The sequence below is a fragment of the Chelonia mydas genome, chromosome 4, assembly GCF_015237465.2.
Source record: "Chelonia mydas isolate rCheMyd1 chromosome 4, rCheMyd1.pri.v2, whole genome shotgun sequence".
Classification (NCBI taxonomy): Eukaryota; Metazoa; Chordata; order Testudines; family Cheloniidae; genus Chelonia; species Chelonia mydas.
Window position 1 is genome coordinate 25,548,740 of NC_057852.1, and position 19,944 is coordinate 25,568,683.

General features: G+C 42.7%; 1 protein-coding gene across 33 annotated transcripts in view; it reads left to right on the forward strand.

Annotated features, from left to right (window-relative positions):
• Positions 1-9,679, forward strand: part of LOC102931316 (melanopsin) — a 140,942-nt gene extending 131,263 nt beyond the window's left edge. For 27 of the 33 annotated variants that reach the window (XM_037896889.2, XM_037896902.2, XM_037896884.2 and 24 more), the window contains 2 exons: positions 2,242-2,394; positions 8,099-9,679. In XM_037896889.2, the coding sequence (XP_037752817.1) occupies positions 2,242-2,394; positions 8,099-8,485 (540 nt within the window). In that variant the 3' untranslated portion in view covers positions 8,486-9,679. Of the gene's footprint in view, positions 1-2,241; positions 2,395-2,874; positions 2,963-3,039; positions 4,096-8,098 lie in introns of those variants that run through there. The other 6 variants (XR_005225080.2, XR_005225083.2, XR_005225081.2 and 3 more) reach the window with 6 other exon arrangements.
• Positions 9,680-19,944: the final 10,265 nt, after the last annotated feature.

The window sequence follows — 19,944 nt, forward strand, 5'->3', positions numbered from 1 at the left end:
GGGGGGGGTTAGAAAACCTGGATTTGTGCTGGAAATGGCCCACCTTGATTATCATGCACATTGTAGGGAGAGTGGTCACTTCGGATGAGCTATTACCAGCAGGAAAGTGAGTTTGTGTGTGTATTACCAGCAGGAGAGTGGGGTGGGAGGAGGTATTGTTTCATGGTGTCTGTGTATATAATGTCTTCTGCAATTTCCACAGTATGCATCCGATGAAGTGAGCTGTAGCTCACGAAAGCTCATGCTCAAATAAATTGGTTAGTCTCTAAGGTGCCACAAGTCCTCCTTTTCTTTTTGCGAATACAGACTAACACGGCTGTTACTCTGAAATATGTTAGGATGAAGGACCTTAACACTGCAGGTAGAAACACTGCAACGATTGTTTATTGAACAATCTCTGTGAATCACTCGTTTTCTGTTTTTGTATTTATTGTGCAGTGCTACAGATGCTATGGCAACTGAAGCTGTTTTAAAAAAAAAGATAAGTAATTCTGTAATAATGTAAATACAATTTGGAAACTTTTGCCCTTTGAGCTAATTTACGCTCACCGGCCATTAAGTTTCTGACTATAGGGATGATACGTTAAGGTATTGCTCATGAGGTTGAGGTAATGTAATTGCACTGAAGCAAATTTTGTGGAAGCATTAAGATTATTCTCAGAAACCTAGGCTATTGTATAAAATATATGAAGCATTCTGATAGGAAAATCAGGTATCTTTTCTGCTGTAAGATACATATCCAGCAAAGTCACTGGGACTACTCACATGCTTAGAGTTAAGCACTTGCTTAAGTGCTTTGCTAGATCAAGGCCTACGTCACTAGTTGTACATAGCGCTTATGCAACGGTGGCACTGGAAATGTGTTGTTTCTTGAGATGATAAAATAAGAGTTTAAAAAAAAAAGGAAGATTTCTAACTCATTTCTCTTCTCCTCTTCTATGTATCCTCCTGTTCCTTTCACCTTTCCATTTTCCTTGACTCTCATTTTCTCCTTTATTTCCCTCTCAACAAGTTTTTTTATGGATGAGTAGATCAGTGGATGCTAAATGAGGTTCACTGTAGTCATGCAATAGCACCTGACATGTCCTGACCTGAGCCATTTCTTTTGTTCGGTTAGTCATCATTAATTTTCTGTAAACTCAGTGGAGTCATTTTTTTTTGTTTTGTTTTTAAAGTATTCTCCTTTCTAGGCATGGGATAATGTTGTTTAACGGTGTCAGCCCTTGGCCTAACCTTTGCTTACAGGTCTCAAGCAAAACTGCTGCTGCTGCTGCTGTTGTCATGCAGTGCTGGGTTGATCTGACACTGCCAGAGGCAATTATTCTTTCAGTGACTGACAGGAAACATGGTTTTAAAATGCCCGTTCAGTGCAGCTGTGTAGATGCCCTTTGAAATAAAAGCTTAACTCAGTGGCTTTTGCGTGTTGCATGGTAGCAGTTCGTGGGGCAGTTTTGGAAAACACTTGCTAACGCACAAGTTGGCAGCACCAAGTAGGAAATGTAGCTGTTTCCACGGAACACATTCTCTTGTCTGAGTGTGTGCATGTTTCTAACGTAAATAAAATTGCCTCTGTAGTTTTAATTATACAAGGAAGGAAAAATGAAAAGACTGTTCGTAGCTGAGGGAACTAAGTAATCCAGTGAGGTTCATGCATTAGTTTCACACCTTCATGGACCTCATTTCAAATCCTAACAAGTGCATGTGGAAAACGGTTTCGTCTCCACCTTTTGTCCGAATCACAAAATCAACATATAAATTGTCATGATTCACAATCTTTGCACAAGATAGGTCCAGAAATGGAATAGTTAGATTGTAGCAAATCAGGTCTGAGCTCCATTCCTAGTGAGGCACGGGAAAAATAAGCGAAGTATCTGCCCACATTCCAGACTGTACTCTCTCTCTGCTACTGGATATCTAATACTTAGGTGCCACAAGCATCACTATACTACAGAGATCAAAGGTGAGTAAAAAATCTGGGTAAAAATGGATGCACTGTGTGTGTTACAAGCTCTGTGCTTCCAAAGAGACAAATCTCAGGGGAGCAGAAAGATTGAAAATCAAAAGTATGTGGAATAATTCTTGTCTAATGGGAGATTCATCTGGGCTGGGTATATGACCCATTTTAGAACACACTCATTTTGTCTACATGCAAAAGCAACCTGCTTACCAGCAGATGAAAAAGAAAATATAGAAAGCTAGAGAGAATATAATTGTTTGAAATAATTCTTACCTGGTGTTTAGGCTTGGAGTGACGTAGAGCTTGAGCCAGTGGAGCCAGTTCATAAGAAACTGCAGCCTTCCAGGAGTAACTCTTTTTCATCATGTCCGAGACAGGAGGAGAAGAGGGAACTGCTTCTGAAGTCACACAGCTTCAATGCAATAACTGAAGAAAAGGTAAAAGAAGGACTTAATTGCTTCTTGTTTTTATTGTCTAATCTTTCTTTGGCAAGTTTTCTCTGGTTTACCCACTCAGCCTTGAAGCTCAGGTGGATACATCTTGAAGACCTCACCCGTATGAAGGTTTCTCCCACCCCACCATTAGAGGTCCTATGAATGCTTTAACTCTTTTCCCGGCTGCTTTGCCGTGGCTGGAAAAGCAACCTGCCATTCCAAAGCCAGATCAAATGCTGACTTGTAACGCAGTTAGTAGGGATGAATTTAAGAACCTGACTGCTTCATCTCAGCCTGTTTACCTCCTCCAGTCCTGGTTGATCTCATCCCGCTCCCAAATCTAAGGAACCCACCTCCATGTTGTGACCGACTCCATTTGCTACAAAATCAGGGTTTCAAGTCAGATTCAGAAGTAGTGGAAGCCACTTTTTTTTGCTCCCTCATTTTAGTATACATTAAAAAAAATGTTTTATCTTTGTTGAGGGGGAAGAGGAGAGAGAAACTCCCATTTCTCCCTGAGAATGGGAAAGTCTGGCAGCTTGCCCCCCTTCTCTCACTGAAACTGGAGATGGTGAGTACTGAGCGCATCTCTTGTGGATGCAATAAAACTACAAACCAAACTGCTGCAGTTTGATGTCATTTTCTCAGAAGTGTCACTTTTCCAGAGGTGCAACTTCGGAAGATGACTTCAGATCACCCCTGAATCAGCTCTTGCCAACACTTCAGTCTCACTGGACTTCCAGATACAGTACTGCTGTGAATCACATGGGAAAATATGCCAGTGCTACACCTTCAGTAGACAAAGGCCTAAGACTCTCAATACCCACCCTACTAATAGGTTGGCTAGTACTCCCAGGTTTCTCGGTACCCAGCTCTTCATGGCAATACCTATGACATGTCTAACTGAACGAACAATAGACCATAAGAAGTGTCACCTGATTCAGTCACCTTTCTTTTCTTCTGGATCTCTGGTTCTTTTTTCTAGAGACAGCATAGTTTTAAGTGAGAAGCTATCCTGGGAATCCCAGCAAACTGATCTCCTGACCCCTGAACGCATCCACTGACTCTACCTTCAGGTGTCTCTTTCATGTCGCTTCTTCCACAAGGCCTGGAAAACCTTAGTCCTCCCCTTTATAAAGCTTTGACAAAGCAGGCAGTAGAAAATAGTTTTTGAAAAAAACAATAAAACAGCATAAGAATGATTGTGTCACTGACAAGTTGTACGGTATTGTCAGCTCGTGCTTTTGGGTCCCATCTCTGCACTTCATCTATGTGCTATCTGTTTAGATTGCATGTTCTCTGAGGCAGGGACCTCCACTCTCATCCGTGAAAGTATCCACCACAAAGTTGCTGCTGTATAAATAATGGGCCTGATCCTCATTCACATTTGTGGCCCCTGTATGCTGCTAAAGCAATGTAAAAGGGACTTAAAGTGAGTGTAAATGCAGTTTGTTTCTACTTTAAGGCCCTTTTACACTGCTAGGATGGTGTAAAGGGGCCTTAATGTAAATGGGAATCTGGCCCAATAAAACATTGCTGCTGGCTGCAGAGTAACATTAAGGCTTTATGGAATCTTGGGCAACGTAAATTAAATAATTTAGTGTGGTGTGATACCTCCTTCTATTGACAGAATAATCCTCACTTTCTTTCATTCCAGGTAGTGCCACTGCAAAAGTCACATCAACCAGTTTCATCACTTTAAAACCAAAAAAAGACAATGATGACAGAGATCAAGAGCCACCACTTAGGCCAGCTTTCTCTAGCTTGGTGAGCCAGTATGGACAATGAGTAGGTCTGCTCCTCAGGTGTCAGTGAAGGACCTATTGGGAGCAAGAGATTTGGTGCCAAATCCCACCTCGGTCAGCACCATGGGCCACACCCTCACCTGCTGTGAATTGGCATATTTCCGCTTAAATCAATGGAGCTACTTTGATATACAACAGGTGAGGATTTGTTCCTCTGTGCCCAGACCTCCAGTTTGTTCCTGTCTCTTTGTGAGGAAGGCAGCTAGTGTTTTATATAGAGGTGATATATTTAGGCCTTGGCTTTGGAAGCCATGGAAACAGTAGAGGATCAGAGCCTCTGTGCAGAAGAAAGTAGGAAAAGGGCCTGACTGTGAAGTCTCCATCTAACCCTCAGTCACAGGGCTGGGTGCCTGAAATGTTCAGTTCCTGCCAGAAGGAGTGAACCCAAACTGGGTGATCTCACCTTGCTTCAGAGCTCCCTTGCTAGATCCATGTCAGGACATAATACCTAAGACAGTGGAGAGGAAGAAGGGTTAGGGGATTCCCTCCAGACACCCCGAACTCCAAATTCAATCTCTTCTCTTCTCCCCACCCCCCATCTTTCTTTTTTTTCCTGAGAGAGAAGCTGCAGGGGGGCAGGGGGGTAGAAATCTGAGGTTTTCTTCATAGACATGTTGACCCATCATAATTCATTATTTTAATGATTGTAACTTGGCCACACTGTTCTCCACAAGAAGAATCAGAGGCTATGCTGATTTTTGTCCTCGAAGGATGGCTGTCAGGTAGTTCTGATAAGTAGCCCTTGATTGGGTTCCTGCACTCTATTGTTCTCAGTACTATTCACTGACATATGGGGTTTATAGTGCTGCAGATAGGCGCTTTCACAATATTCACACTGAGTGTCCCAGGTGCAGGGTGTGAAGCACTTCTTTGTGATGCTTACATGCACAAGCATATTTCAATAGCTTCCAGCATGTATCCTCTAGTCAAGATCAATGAGAGCACTTCAACATCAGGTCTTCTGGTTGCCCTAAAAACACAAAGCTGATCTTTTAGGCATTTACTTTAGATTTCTAGATAGCGTGACCAGATTGTCGACAACAGATTTTGGTTGCAACACTTTAAACCTATTGTTGATCTTGCTGTGAGTTGTAGTCAGGTCAAGGATCATTTAGTCCTTGTATTTATCAATATAGTAAAGTTTCTGAGGCAGAGAATCATCTCACTTTCCTCTGCTCCTCCTTAAAAAAAAAAAAGAAAAACCTGCCCATCCTGTCAAGATCTGGAAACTTACTGTATCCTAAAATATCTTCGTAAGTTGATTCAAATGCAAAATTGCTGCGGGGTGCTGACATATAGCCAAGGCCAGAGTGTGGTAGTTCATCACCACCCCAGGGGCAATGCCTCCCAGAGCTGCCAGCCCATTGGGAGAGCGTGTTTGCTGTGTTAGCACCTGGGAGGGATGGTACGAATGGCCTATGGCAATGGACTGACACGATTACACATCAAATCTAGAATGACACTAAAACATGTGAGAGACAAGGGCGGGTGAGGTAATATCTTCTATCGGACCAACTTCTGTTGGTGAGAGAGACAAGCTTTCGAGCCACACAGAGCTTTTCCTCAGGTCTGGGAAAGTAGATGTGTCATGTGACAGTGACTAGGCTATGTGGGTAGTATGAAATGAGGCTCTAATCATAAAATGCAGACAGTTACGATGATCTCACAGGGCAGTCTCCATACCTGCTTTGCACACCTACGCTCCCAAAAGATAGCAATATCTACTGTTTCTATATATCTGTAGATTAAAAGGCAAATATTGTTAGCTGAGATACAATGCAGATAGGCACTACAGAAATACCTGTGGCAGAGAAACAATAATGTATAGAAGACCTACACATATTGAATCTATTTCCTTAAGTTAAGTATCCTCACACCTTCTTGTCAACTGTAAATGAGCCATCTTGATTATCACTATAAAAGTTTTTTTTTTTCTCCTGCTGATAATAGCTCATGTTAACTAATTAGCCTCTCACAGTTTGTATGGTAACTTCCAACTTATCTGTGTGTGTGTGTGTGTGTGTGTGTATATCTCTCTCTTACTATATGTTCCATTCTGTGCATCCAGTGAAGTGGGCTATGCTTATGTGCCACAAGTACTCCTGTTCTTTTTGCGGACTAACACGGCTTCTACTCTGAAACCTGTCATATAGGAATACTGAAGGTCCATATTTTAACACTAGTCCAAATGGTACTTTTTTAACAATTCCTCCTAGTCTTGGAAAGTCATGAGCCTTCAAAGACAAGGACTGATAGAACGCTATCATTCAGTGAGGTATCTTGCTGGCGCGAATGTCTTTGTTCTCACCCCATTAAACCGTTCTTCTGTTCTCCCTGCTCTTTGCATTCTTGTGAGTCTTGTGATTTTTATACTCCTGATGATGATTGATCTTTTGAGCATCCCAGGTAAACTAAAATGGTCATCATGAAATTATAAATCGATCTGAGTGAACAGAAAGTGAAGAGCTTCTGAAGCCAAAGAAGTGGAATTATTTTTCTTTTCCCTAATTTTTGTTAAATATGGTACTATCTATATTTCCTATGGTTACAGAGCCACCTACTGGGAGGACAAGGTACATGGGAAACATCCAAGGACATAACTATTGAAATTGTTGCTGTGGTTGTGACAGGGAAAATGGAATTTTAAGAAAATAAAGATTCGAAGAATCAAACTGTTAGAATTAATATTTAATCCGAGATCCTTCTTTGTTCATTATACAAAAAAAAGGTTCCAGATGTGACAGATTTCATGTGTTAAAATGTTTGAGAAATAACATGTAAAGCATGTATGAGGCATCTGATCCAGGATTGGAACTTTCTTAAGGGTGGGGGCTATTCTAAAACCCTGAAGGTTTGTCTACACTGCAATAAAAATCCCGCAGCACCAAGTCCCAGAGCCTGTGTCATCTGACTGAGGCTGCAAGTCTAAAAATATCTGTCTAGACATTTAGGCTCAGACTGTAGCTCAGGCTCTGAAATCCACCCACCCACAGGGTCTCAAAGCCCAGGATCCAGCCTGAGTCTGAACATCTACACTGCAACTTTTTAGCCCCATAGTCCAAGCCACATGCTCCAAATTCAGTTGACCTGGGCCTGTGCACCAGTTCTTTTTTTGCAGGGTAGATGTACCCTCAGATATTACAGTGATGAGAGGAGTATTAGAGCCTGTATGGAACAGAAAGAATAGAAGATGCTGTGAAATAAACTCAGTTTTACTCTGGAGAGTGAGCACATGGAAGTTTCTGCTTTCATCCCCAAAGAGTTTTCATGCAGCAGCATAATGCTGTGTCACTACTGGGACGCCTGAAAAAAAGTTCTCCCTTTTATATATAAACGTGTTCCTTGGAAGGTTGTTTTTTTTTTAAACAGGAAGTCGGTCAGATCCTTGGATGGTGTAAATTGTCACAGCTCCAGTGGAAGACAATGGAGTTGTACTGATTTGCAGCAGCTGAGGATTTAGCCCAGTAACCATAAAAACTTATGGCAGAATGGGTACAATACAGTTCCAGATTAGTAATGGATAAATAATGCTTTAATGTGGTTAAGAATGTGCTGCTCCACTGATCCTGCCATAAAATGGAATCATGTCCATTACCTACAAATTTTTGAAAATGTTTGACCAAATACGTGTCTGTTTACTTCACTTAGTATTTTGTTGTATATGTTGTGCATTTCTAAGACTGACAGTTCGGTAAATTTTAATACATTGATCACGTGATACTGATTTTATTTTGGGGCACTGGCTCAAATATTAATGGGGAAACCGCTCAAGAGAACTGGCACCTAAAATGTAACGGACTGGAACAAGAGAGTTCAAATACTAGTTTCAGTGGGGTGAGGTAACCTACAATTGTTATATGTCAAATGATGGTACTAAAGATTTAGTGTTGTTTTTACCCTAGGTTTTGCTCTCCTCCAGCTACCTGCAGAAGCTGCTTGGGAGGTCAGTCCTACAGAATTCCACTAAAGCACTTGTGACCAGTTCCTTAAAAGCAGCTTCTCTTCCCGTTGGCTTGAACAGCATCAGCAAAGGAAGAGGCTCAGATACCTCACAAGGGAAAACTCAAATAAACAGAGGCCTGGACTCCATCATTAGTACTGCAATCCCACGTATCATTGTTATTCCTACTTCCGAGACCAACCTCGTTGAAGGACAAGAAGAACATGAAAATGGAGAGGCAGAAGAGACTGATTTATTCCACCTTCATGGCAAGAATAATTTGTTGGACATAGACGGGCTTAACTCTTCCACAGATTTCCTTGAAGCATTTGAGAAGTTTCTGTCATAAGTGTAAAAAAGAAAACTTTCTGTTCATTGTTTTCTTGGCTGCTTCTCCACATTATTATACCAAATAACTAAAACCTTCCAGATTAAATCTTCAGACTTTTTGTTTATTCGTTTTATAGTCACTAGGCAGTCTTTGAATCTATCTTTGTTCAGACCTCTTCAGACACTGAAACAGCCTTTTAGATGGTGCTGCTAAAATGATCAGTGGAATATCTCGCAGCAAACTAGAATGGCGTATTTCAAGTCAACCAGTTGCTTCATGATTTTTGAACATAGATGGGTGGATGCCAGCAAAGAAATATCTAGCACCCAATGAATACTTCTCCTACCTGGGTGCCCAGGATGCAGTTTCATGATTCAACGTCCTTCCAAGTACTATTCTCTCTAGAAGGCAGTAGTTTCTGGAATGTCATCACAGGACAAGCTATGTAGTGACTGCATACACCAAAATTTGTTCTTGACAGTATGGACTTCAGAAGTAGTACTGCCCAAAATTATGGCAAACTTTACAGCAGCACCCACCGAGCTGGTGAGTAATGTGGACACCCTGTACCAGTCTCTCTTGCAAGTCTTGATACAACCTCATAATCAGAAGCACCTTCATCTTTTTATCAAGTCTTTTTTTTTTCTAGTAGGAAGTTTCCTGTAATAGCTAGATGAATGGATCGTTCACGACAAAAGTGATTATTTGTTTAGAAGATAATAAGGGTAAGAAAGAGGGGCTTAGATTTGAACTAAGTGCTAGGGCAGCCACCAGGCCCATTTAACAGATTACGGACAGGATTAGAGCTGTTATACTGCCCCCAAAACAAATCTTAAAGGCATTTTAGAGTATCTTGGGGTGCACAGTATTGTTTAAGCATGTGTGGACTGTAATGACTCTTATTCAAAGGGTGGATTCTCACAATTGGCTTCTCTCATTGATGAAAATAAAACACCAACTACTACAGTTCAGTTTTCTTGTTTGTGGGATACAAAGGGGGGGGGGCGGGGGAAGGCAGGTATTAAGAGCTTTTTATCCTCTGAGCTGCCAGTGAGAAAAAGAATGGGGATACATAAACTTTACTGTGAGGGACCAGCCTTCCAAAGTACCTCAGATGGACTTCTGACCCCAGCCTGAAGAAAAGCTCTGTGTAGCTCGAGAGCACGTCTCTCTCACCAACAGAAGTTGGTCCAATAAAAGATATTACCTCACTCACCTTGTCTTCCTATCCCAACTGTCATTTCCCAGCTGCTGCAGTGGGAATTGAGTATAGTAGCATAGGGCTATACCACTGTAAATGTGGGATTTACTGCAGGATCCCAGATTACACATTGACTTGTGGATAATGGTTTTGTTTCTTTCATCTTTGATTCATATTAGTTCCTTGTGTTCAGAATACCTTCCTTGCTTAGCATTTTGTTCCTTGTGGCTTTGTTTCTTTCCCCATTTTTCTTTTCTTAAACATATCCTCCAACTCTTTCTCATTCCCTCAGTCACACCCACTGGTGGGACACACAATGGACTAAATTCTGCTCTCTCTTATGTGGGTTCAACTTCACTGAAGAAAATAGTTACTGGTGTAATAGAACATAATTTGCTTAACAGACTTCAAGTCAAGCAAGCAGCTGATCCTCTGAATTTGTTTTCATAGTCTTCGTAAAAATGTCCTGTTTTATTCCAGTGACTGCCTTGTACATTATATTGAGAGCATTTCCCTGTTCTGTGCACACACTAAGAGCTTTTAAGATCTATCTCTTGCTTTTTTTTTTTCCTCCTGATGTAGAAACCTTGCAGGCTTATCTTTTTAAATCAAAAACAAGCCAAATCTAGTTTGCAACTGTGTTAACAGTAAGTTAACTGAAGTATAAACCACAACTGATAAATCAAGGTGTGGGCTGGAATGCATCCACAATGGCATCATTTAGAATGATGCTAGGTGTCAGTAAGAAATTTTGAGAGACTTGATGGGATAGCTGGGGGAATTAGACAGGTCTGTCTAGCTTCTTTGGTACATGTGTTGCTCTCACTGGACGCACAGTGCTGCCATGACTTAAAATAACATTGAATGCTATTATGAACTCTCAGGATACCTTATTATTAATTATTACTTGTATTACAGTCGTGTCAGGATGCCCCAGCCAGGATCAGGGCCTCATAGTTCTAGGCGCTATACAAACACACATTAAAAAACAGTCCTTGCCCTACAATCTAAACAAACTTGTAACTTGTTAAAACAGTTTCCAAGTTATCATTAGAAAATAACCTCCTGAGGATGCTTTAAGATAACAGAACAATAATTAATTTTGAAGTTTATGGTAATTTGTTAGTAAGTACATTTGAAATTTCCATGACCATGACTCTTTCTCCACTTCCATGCACCTGGAGCCAGCACTTTCTAGAGGTCACTCTAGACTCACCCTTCAACCATAAGAGTGCTTAGAGATGTACACTGTTGTGGGTGCTGTCTGTCTCTGGAGGTGATCCGTTACCTACAGAAACTTTCTCTGCAGTTCCATCCCTGAAAAGACTTCATTGCTTCCATTGTAGCTGCAGTTCAGACACACCCCAGATTCCACTGAACTGGCTGGTGCATCACTGCTACAGAAGATTCCACGGTTCACCTCAGAAACTGAAGATTTCCAGCCAGTTGAGCTGAAAACTATGAAGTTTTCTTGGAGCTGATACCGGGACAAAAAAAGAACCTGGTAGTTTGCTAAAATGAGTGAGGGGAAAGAGGGCAAGGCCCAAAAGGTCCAACCATTTAAGGTTTTGGGACACCAATCTGTAGTATCCACACTTTTCACCTTCTCTCTTTAGCCCTCCACGCATTTTCCTTATGACTTCATGTTGTCCATCATGATTGTCTTGTCATCTATCTATCCAGTGCCTGTCAGCAACTTTGTTCTCCCACCCTGTTCATTCTTTTTCCTGCAGGCGTGTTAGAGCCAAATTCTGCTTTCAATTACACACGTGCAATTCCTGGTGATAACATTTGGTGGCAGGAGGGACCTAGACACAGCACAACCAGTGCAGTTCTCCTGCTTGAGGAGGCAGGCTGCTGAAGCCTGTGCAGAGTGTCCACATTCTCTGCATACCAAGGAGCAGAGCTCTATGTGAGGAGGTTTTGGAGGGGGAAATATGGGAGAGGAGAGGAGCTAGGACTTATGGATCCACAATTACACAGATCCAGCAGGCCATTGCTCCTTCCAGAAACCAGGGCAGTCAGAAGCAGCTGCAAAGCAATCTCTGGGACTGGGGAAAAGAGGACTTTTGTGAACCACTCTGTTTGCACTTTTGGATTAAGAGCAAGGTACAAATGTACAGTAAGGACTCAGTCTCCCACTTTTAGAAAATATATGTATTTGTTCATACAAATGGATTAAGGAGAGAAGTCCTAACCGTGTTTAGTTTTTTTGTTTTGTTTTGTTTTGTTTTTAAAGGAATGGCTGGAGAGAGAGCACATTAAAGTAAAAGGGACAACCTTTTCAAACTTGGGCTCTAATCCCCCCCTCCCCCCCCGGTACACTTGTTAATTTTACTCATGTGAGGAGTTGCTTTGAAGTTGATGGGACCCCTCGCATGCACTCATTAGGTACATGCTGAAGTTTGTGAGAAGCTAAGGCCTTAGCATCTAAAGGTAGACATTTCAATAGGAGTAGCCTGATTTTCAGTGGTGCTGAACACCCAGTGCTCCCACTGATTTCTGTGAAAACTGGTTTCTCAGCATGTCTGAAAATCAGACGTCTTCTATTGAGATCTTCAACTACAGACACCCAAGGTTTAGGAGCCTGACCAAAACCAATTAATAACTTTGGCAAAACACTTTGATCTTAGTCCTGAATCTTACTAGCCATTAATGAGCAATTGTTTGCTTCTGGGATTTCTCTGTTTAAAACAAATGTACCATGCATGCATTTTTGCTACTGGATCCATATGTAACATAAGTCTTAGACTGCAGGTCTGTTAAACATTTCGTTTTCCCATGATCAATGGGCTGCAGAAGGTAGACTTCAACCTGTTCTAGTTTAAAACAATGGTAAAATAAAGGTTTGGAATAAGAAATAAGTCCTTATTTAAACTCTTTGAATGCTGAAGTATTTTTCCCGCTGGTTCAGATGGGGCCAAGGGCAGGTATTATATCATTGGTTCCCTTTCCTGGAAAGACCTGGAAAATCTGCAGTGTGCGTTCCCAAACATACTACACCCCCTCATTTAAAGCAATACCAACATAAAAAAAACCCTTATAGACTACTGCCAGAAAGCTGTTTACGTACTGTTGTTACAAGTAACATGTAACTGCAAGTGAAAAATACACTTTTTTTCTCTATTTTTCTGCTTGTTTAGGAATTTGCCAGCACTTTTTGCACAACCAGTTTCATAGTTCCTCCTGTATAAATAATGAGTTCCTCTGCTGTGGTATGCTTTCACACAGAGGAGGGGAGAACCTTGCCTAAAAAATAAGGAAACTGATTGTAACACCCTAAAATCTGGCAGGAGTATATAGGTGTAGAATATGAAATTTATTTTATCTGTGGAGCATGTGGGGTGGCAGGGGGTGTGAATTAATCATGCTTCAAGTTGATAGTGTCCCTTTAATACTTCAAATGCATGTGACAGTTAAACTACAGAGTGAAGTCAGACATAGGAGCAGTCGCTGAATCTGCAGATGTCCCACATATGTGGTCAAACAGAAGCTGGCAGTGATTCATGTTTTGCTGATAATTCATAGCATGGTACTATACATAAATATCCCAGTATGGGGATTGCACTGAAAAATTATATGAGTGGAGTGTTTTTCTGCTGGGATGCTCATCCTTCCTGAATCTGTCACATATTTTCACAAATCTCAATCATGCAAGGGTCCTGCCGCATTTCTGTCACTCATTTTATAAAGTTTCTGTGTTACCCTCCTGTCATTTTCTTGTTAGTGCGACAAACTCTATACTACACGGAAAATGTAAATCACATGCAAATCCATTTCTACATACACATACCACTAATTCTTGCTCACAGTACACAAACAGTACAAGGATGGGGACATAATACTTTACTATCGAAAGTAAAACAATCTCACATTGTAAAATATTTCACAGAGAGAAAAATGTTAATCCTCTAATCTGATACAAAAATAGAAATTTTGTTCCAAAAATGTTTGCTGTTTATTGCTTATATTTGCATACTTTTTAAAAATAATTTTTATCATTTCAAAAGTCAGTTGTGCTTTTCCTGCTGGGTCCCCCTCCGTCTAAAACTAGCCTTCAAATGAAACTCAACACTCCCAGTCACTGAGCTGGCGAGAGTGCACCAAATATAAAAGTCAAAATAAGAACAAAACGGCAGCTGCTGCACCATCCCCATCAACAGCGTTCGCGCTTCGCAATAACGGTTGTGAGGCGAGGTTGGTAAAAAAGGCTCTGCTTCCATCCATTCTTCCATGTAGAGATGGTCCAATGGAGCAATCCTGTCCTAAACATTAGTGACAAAACCTTGACATGGAGAAATTATGACACTGTCACAGCTAATTGAGAATGATCATTTTAAAACATTGTAGATCTTCAGCCACAATTTGGCTTGCCCTGCTCCAGAGCATGGAAATATCTCCAGTTAAAGCATTTACTTAGGAATGAATTTGGACCAGATGCATTGGGACCTGCAGAACTTTTATTATTTTGGAGGAAACTTCCTGGATTTTCTCAGCCAATGGTATCCAGTGTTTGGCCCAAAAACTCGGCCAAAGATTGATAATTTGAAAGTTGCTTAGAAAAGAAAACACAACTATCTGCGACTCACTGGAAAACAATTGTCTCTAATCTTTAAAAAGCAACTATAGACATGAGCCTACAACTTATTAACCAAAAGCTTTTTCCAGTACTCTGGTCCCCACATAGGCTATTGGTTATGGGCCACATAAATGCGGACTTTGTTGAAAATGTAACTCCTTTGGTACTACATGAGCTCATATGTTTTGGGAATGATCCTTCATCAAGACTTCCTGTATGAAGTGGGTTAAAGGACCAATTTGATATTGGATGCTAAGTTGGAGCCTGTCTCCTTACATTTAATTCTTGGATATATTCCTGATACCTGGAGATTAGCTAGTAACAAGGCGGCATGGTTTTAACATGCAGTTTTGGTCCCTACAAAATTAATCCTGCAAAAATGGAAAAGTCTATCCCGACCAGTGATGTGGCTGACCTCACAGCTAACAAATGACTGGCATTCTTCAGAAAGGGAATTCAAAGCAATTTGGGCTGACTTTTTAGAGGTCTGGAATTAACATAGACCCTGAAGAGAGAGATGTCGCTTTCCTTCCCCTTCCGTTAGCCTAACCCTCTTTATTTCCTTTCTGTATTATGATGAATCTGATATTTTGGTATATTTGTTGTATTTGGAAAAAATGATAAAAAAATTATAAATAATAAGAATGTTAGCCCTTTACCTGTGTGCCTGAGAGCATGCTCAGTAGATTAAGATTGTTCAAAGGTTTGAGCAGTAAGCTGCTAATAAACTCAACTACACCTATGAAAATGGTAGTTTTCAGAGGTTTATAGCTGAGCTAACTGTGGGTGGATTTTAATGGGAACAGCAAAATACACCTCCCTGAGGTGTCCCCCTTCCAAATTTCAAGTTCCCGCTCCAAAGCATGGAAGTGATGAAGCTCTTCAAAGAAACAGCTGGAAATATTTAACAGCACCACTGTTTTTCTATTAGCAGTGTTTTCGGAAACAGCCAAACCCTATTGTCTAAAACTTCCAAATAAAAAAAAATCAGCCTTGGGCAGACAGCAGTGTGGCAAATGTCAGACGGAATGGTTAAAGTTTAATAACTCTCTAAGCAACCAAACCCGGAGTCTACAATGGAAAGTGTTAGGCAACCTTAATTGTAGGTGTTGAGGGTGACTCCACCTCTAATGGGAGACTTGAACAGTAGGCATTCTGTTTGAAGATTCAAGTGCGATAAAACTTCTTGTGGTTTCGGAATGAATTTATATCAAGTTATCTGCTGAGTTGACTCTGAATGTATAAAGGAAGCTTCTTGATTCTGTTTGATACCTATCATAGTTTAATTTTCAAAGTGGTGAAGATCCCTGCCGCAACCAGTAGAATGTGCTGATTACAAACTAATTTCTCCTTTAAATTCTGGCATTGAAATCCTTTCTAAAATGCTCCACAGAGGCTGCAACTTCCCTTGTAAATTAGACTGAGAGAGGGATTAATGAAAGGGACATCAAACAGTGGATAATCTTGGACAGTGGATTAGTTTGGCACAATAATAAAACAAAACAAAAAATCCCCAAGTAATCCTGCTGCTAGACTCAAAGTTTTGAGCTGAATGAGTTATTGGGAGTTTCAAATACTTTTTGGAGGTTTTTGAGCCTAAATTAGTGGTTGAGTAAAACAATAGGCCGATGTTCTATCATCTGATCTAATAGGATGTCGTGAATTTCTTTCTTAACAAGAAGCACACATCAAACATGTCTAGTTACTAAGGCCCAGATACACCAAGGTATTTAGATGCCTAATTCCCACTGATTTCAATGGGAGTTTGGTGTCTAAATACCTTTGAGGATCTGGAGCCTAACTTCCAGAGATAGTTGGGGAATGGACAGAAGCTCTGTCATTCTTTCCACATGGTAATTTTATGGAAATGAGTTTGAACATCATCATTAAAACAGAGTTCTCTTCATGAAGAGAATTCCTCTCATGCAGTGTATTTTGTAAGGTGGAGAGGGTTCTGCTGCAGCTGATTCTGAAGACTCAGCTCATCTTCTGCTTTTGTGTGTGGCTGCCTCTTGCCCACAGGAACTATATGTAAACCATGTACACGTTGCTAGGTAGGACAAATATTTGTCACACCACAAAGCTCCCTCAAGGCTGCAAAATAAAATAACTGCATTGTCTATTAATGGTCTGGTTTGTCTTTCTCCTGAGTCTTAAACTCCTCAGCCTCACTGGCTTTGAGTGATGATCTGTTAGGCCAAGGCAGTTCAGCAAGCAGAGGGTGGTACTGTATTGTTTTATTATGCTGCCCACTCTGGGAGTGGCTGCGGTGGTTCTTTAAGATGCTCTGGCATGTGTCCCTTCTGGCACAGGCTGCGTCCTCAGGGAGCCATTGTTTTTGTGCTGGGCTGGATTTATTTTCTTGCATGATTATTTTTTCCTGGCACAGCTTCTAAGCACTGTTTTGAAGGTGTTTCGCAGACAGTCTTTCACCATTTGGTGGTAATAGTACATTCTGGTACTGTTGAGACAATGATGTATTTCTTGTTGGGTGAAGTTTACAGGCCACATTGTTCCTGTCAGGCCGGGATAGCAATTGAGCTGGTAGGATATCCAGATAAGAAACTCCCACAGGCCTTTCCCCCACCCCCCACTCCGCCCCCGTTTTTGATGGTAGTGGCGTTTCCAAACTGTAGTGAAAGAGAAGGGTTCAGGCCACAAAATTTGGAAGCAGATTTTGAACACAGTGTAGTTGAGTGCAGGGAAAAGGGGAGCATAGGTTGAATCTAGCAAGATTAAAAAAATGAGAGTAAAAAAAAAGACGCTTTTATTTGCCTTCTGTTTTAGAGCCATCAGGGATCATGTTTTCATGCTGTTCTCTGCAACCAAGGGGGATAGGAACATCCTGTTCTTGAACTGAAAGGTGAAATTTTCACATTATCACCTGACTCTAGGAGCTGAGACTTTAAGAAAACCACCCAACAGACACATGATAAAGTTGCAAGAATTGGCAACACTGTAGGTTACTTGGGAAACTTTGTGAATTTAACCATGCAGAGTTCCTGGGTACAGGGGCGGTAGATTTGTATAATTTTTGGTGGTGCCCGGAACAGGTCCAAGTCCCCACGCCCCCCCACCACACAAACATACACACACACCTGCCTAAGGCTCTGGGAGGGAGTTTGGGTGTGGGAGGGGTTGGGCTCTGGGAGGGCATTTGGGTACAGGCTCTGGGCTGAGGCAGTGCAGGGGGTGGGCTCTGGGAGGGAGTTTGGGTACAGGCTCTGGGCTGGGGCAGTGCAGGGGGTGGGCTCTGGGAGGGAGTTTGGGTGCGGGATCTGGGCTAGAGCAGGGGGGTGGGGTGCTGGAGAGGGTGAGGGGTGCAGCGCTTACCTCGGGCGACTCACGAAAGCGACCCACAGCCCCCTCTGGCAGCAGCTCCTAGGCGGAGGGCCAGAGGAGTCTCCGCACATCACTGCCCGCATGCACCGCCCCCCTAGCTCCCATTGGCCGCAGTTGGCAGAGTCGGCGTTCAGGGTGGGGGCAGCACACCGGGCTCCCCCCTGGGGCAGCAGGGACCTGCCGGCCACTTCCGGGAGCGGGCGGGCAGGAAGCCACCTTAGCCCTGTTGCGCTGCTGGTGGTGGTAGTGGGGGCCCAGACCCTTTTAAATTTCCCGTCGGCAGTAGGCGGGGCCGAAGAGGATGCTCCAGGGGAGGCAGGCTGAGGTGGCAGATGGGGCCGGGGGAGAGACTGGGCCCCAAACTTTGGTGGAGGCAGGCCCCCGTGCTCTCATATTGGTGGAGCCCGGGCACCATGGGCCCATACAACTCGTGGCTCCTGCCTGGGTATTATTTCTCTGGAGGAGGAGTTTTCCATCATCCAGAGTACACAATCACATGTCCTAGGTTCCAGATAGAATCATAGAAGATTAGGGTTGGAGGAGACCTCAGGAGGTCATCTAGTCCAATCCCCTGCTCAAAGCAGGACCAACCCCAACTAAATCATCCCAGCCAGGGCTTTGTCAAGCCTGACCTTAAAAACCTCTAAGGAAGGAGATTCCACCACCTCCCTAGGTAACACATTCTAGTCCTTCACCACCCTCCTAGTGAAATAGTGTTTCCTAATATCCAACCTAAACCTCTCCCACTGCAACTTGAGACCATTGTTTCTTGTTCTGTCACCTGCCACCACTGAGAACAGCCTAGCTCCATCCTCTTTGGAACCCTCCTTCAGGTAGTTGAAGGCTGCTATCAAATCCCCCCTCACGCTTCTCTTCTGTAGAGTAAATAAGCCCAGGTCCCTCAGCCTCTCCTCATAAGTCATGTGCCCCAGCCCCCTTATCATTTTCATTGCCCTCCGCTAGACTCGCTCCAATTTGTCCACATCCAATTTCCCTTCTGTAGCGGGGGGGCCCAAAACTGGATGCAATACTCCAGATGTGGCCTCACCAGTGTCAAATAGAGGGGAATAATCACTTCTCTCGATCTGCTGGCAATGCTCCTACTTATGCAGCCCAATATGCCGTTAGCTTTCTTGACAACAAGGGCACACTGTTGACTCATATCCAGCTTCTTGTCCACTGTAATCCCCAGTTCCTTTTCTGCAGAACTGCTGCTTAGCCAGTCGGTCCCCAGCCTGTAGCAGTGCATGGGATTCTTACTTCCTAAGTGCAGGACTCTACACTTGTCTTTGTTGAACCTCATCAGATTTCTTTTGACGCAATCCTTCAATTTGTCTAGGTAACTCTGGACCCTATCCCTACCCTCCAGTGTACGTACCTCTCCCCGCAGCTTAGTGTCATCCGCGAACCTTGCTGAGGGTGCAATCCATTCCATCATCCAGATCATTAATGAAGATCTTGAACAAAACTGGCCCCAGGACAGACCCCTGGGTACTCTGCTTGATACTGGCTGCCAACTAGACATCAAGCCATTGATCTCTACCCATTGAGCCCGACGAGCTAGCCAGCTTTCTATCCACCTTATAATCCATTCATCCAAGCCATCCTTTTTTAACTTGCTGGCAAGAATACTGTGGGAGACCGTATCAAAAGCTTTGCTAAAGTCAAGATATATCACGTCCACTGCTTTCCCCCCATATCCACAGAGCCAGTTATCTCATCATAGAAGGCAATCAGGTTGGTCAGGCATGACTTGCCCTTGGTGAATCCATGCTGACTGTTCCTGATCACCTTCCTCTCCGACAAGTGCTTCAAAATGGATTCCTTGAGGACCTGCTCCATGTTTTTTCCAGGGACTGAGGTGAGGCTGACTGGTCTGTCGTTCCCTGGATTCACCTTCTTCCCTTTTTTAAAGATGGGCACTATATTTGCCTTTTTCAATCGTCTGGGACCTCCACCAATCTCCACGAGTTTTCAAAGATAATGGCCAATGGCTCTGCAATCACATCAGCCAACGCCCTCAACACGCTTGGATGCATTAGATCCGGCCCCATGGACTTGTGCATGTCCAGCTTTTCTAAACAGTCCTTAACCTGTTCTTTCACCACTGAGGGCTGCTCACCTCCTCCCCGTACTGTGCTGCCCAGTGCAGCAATCTGGGAGCTGACCTTGTCTGTGAAGACCAAGGTCAAAAAAGCATTGAGTACTTCAGCTTTTTCCACATTATCTGTCAGTAGGTTGCCTCCCCCATTCAGTAAGGGTTCCACACTTTCCCTGCTAACCTTCTTGTTGCTAACATACCTGTAGAAACCCTTCTTGTTACCCTTCACATCCCTTGCTAGCTGCAACTCCAAT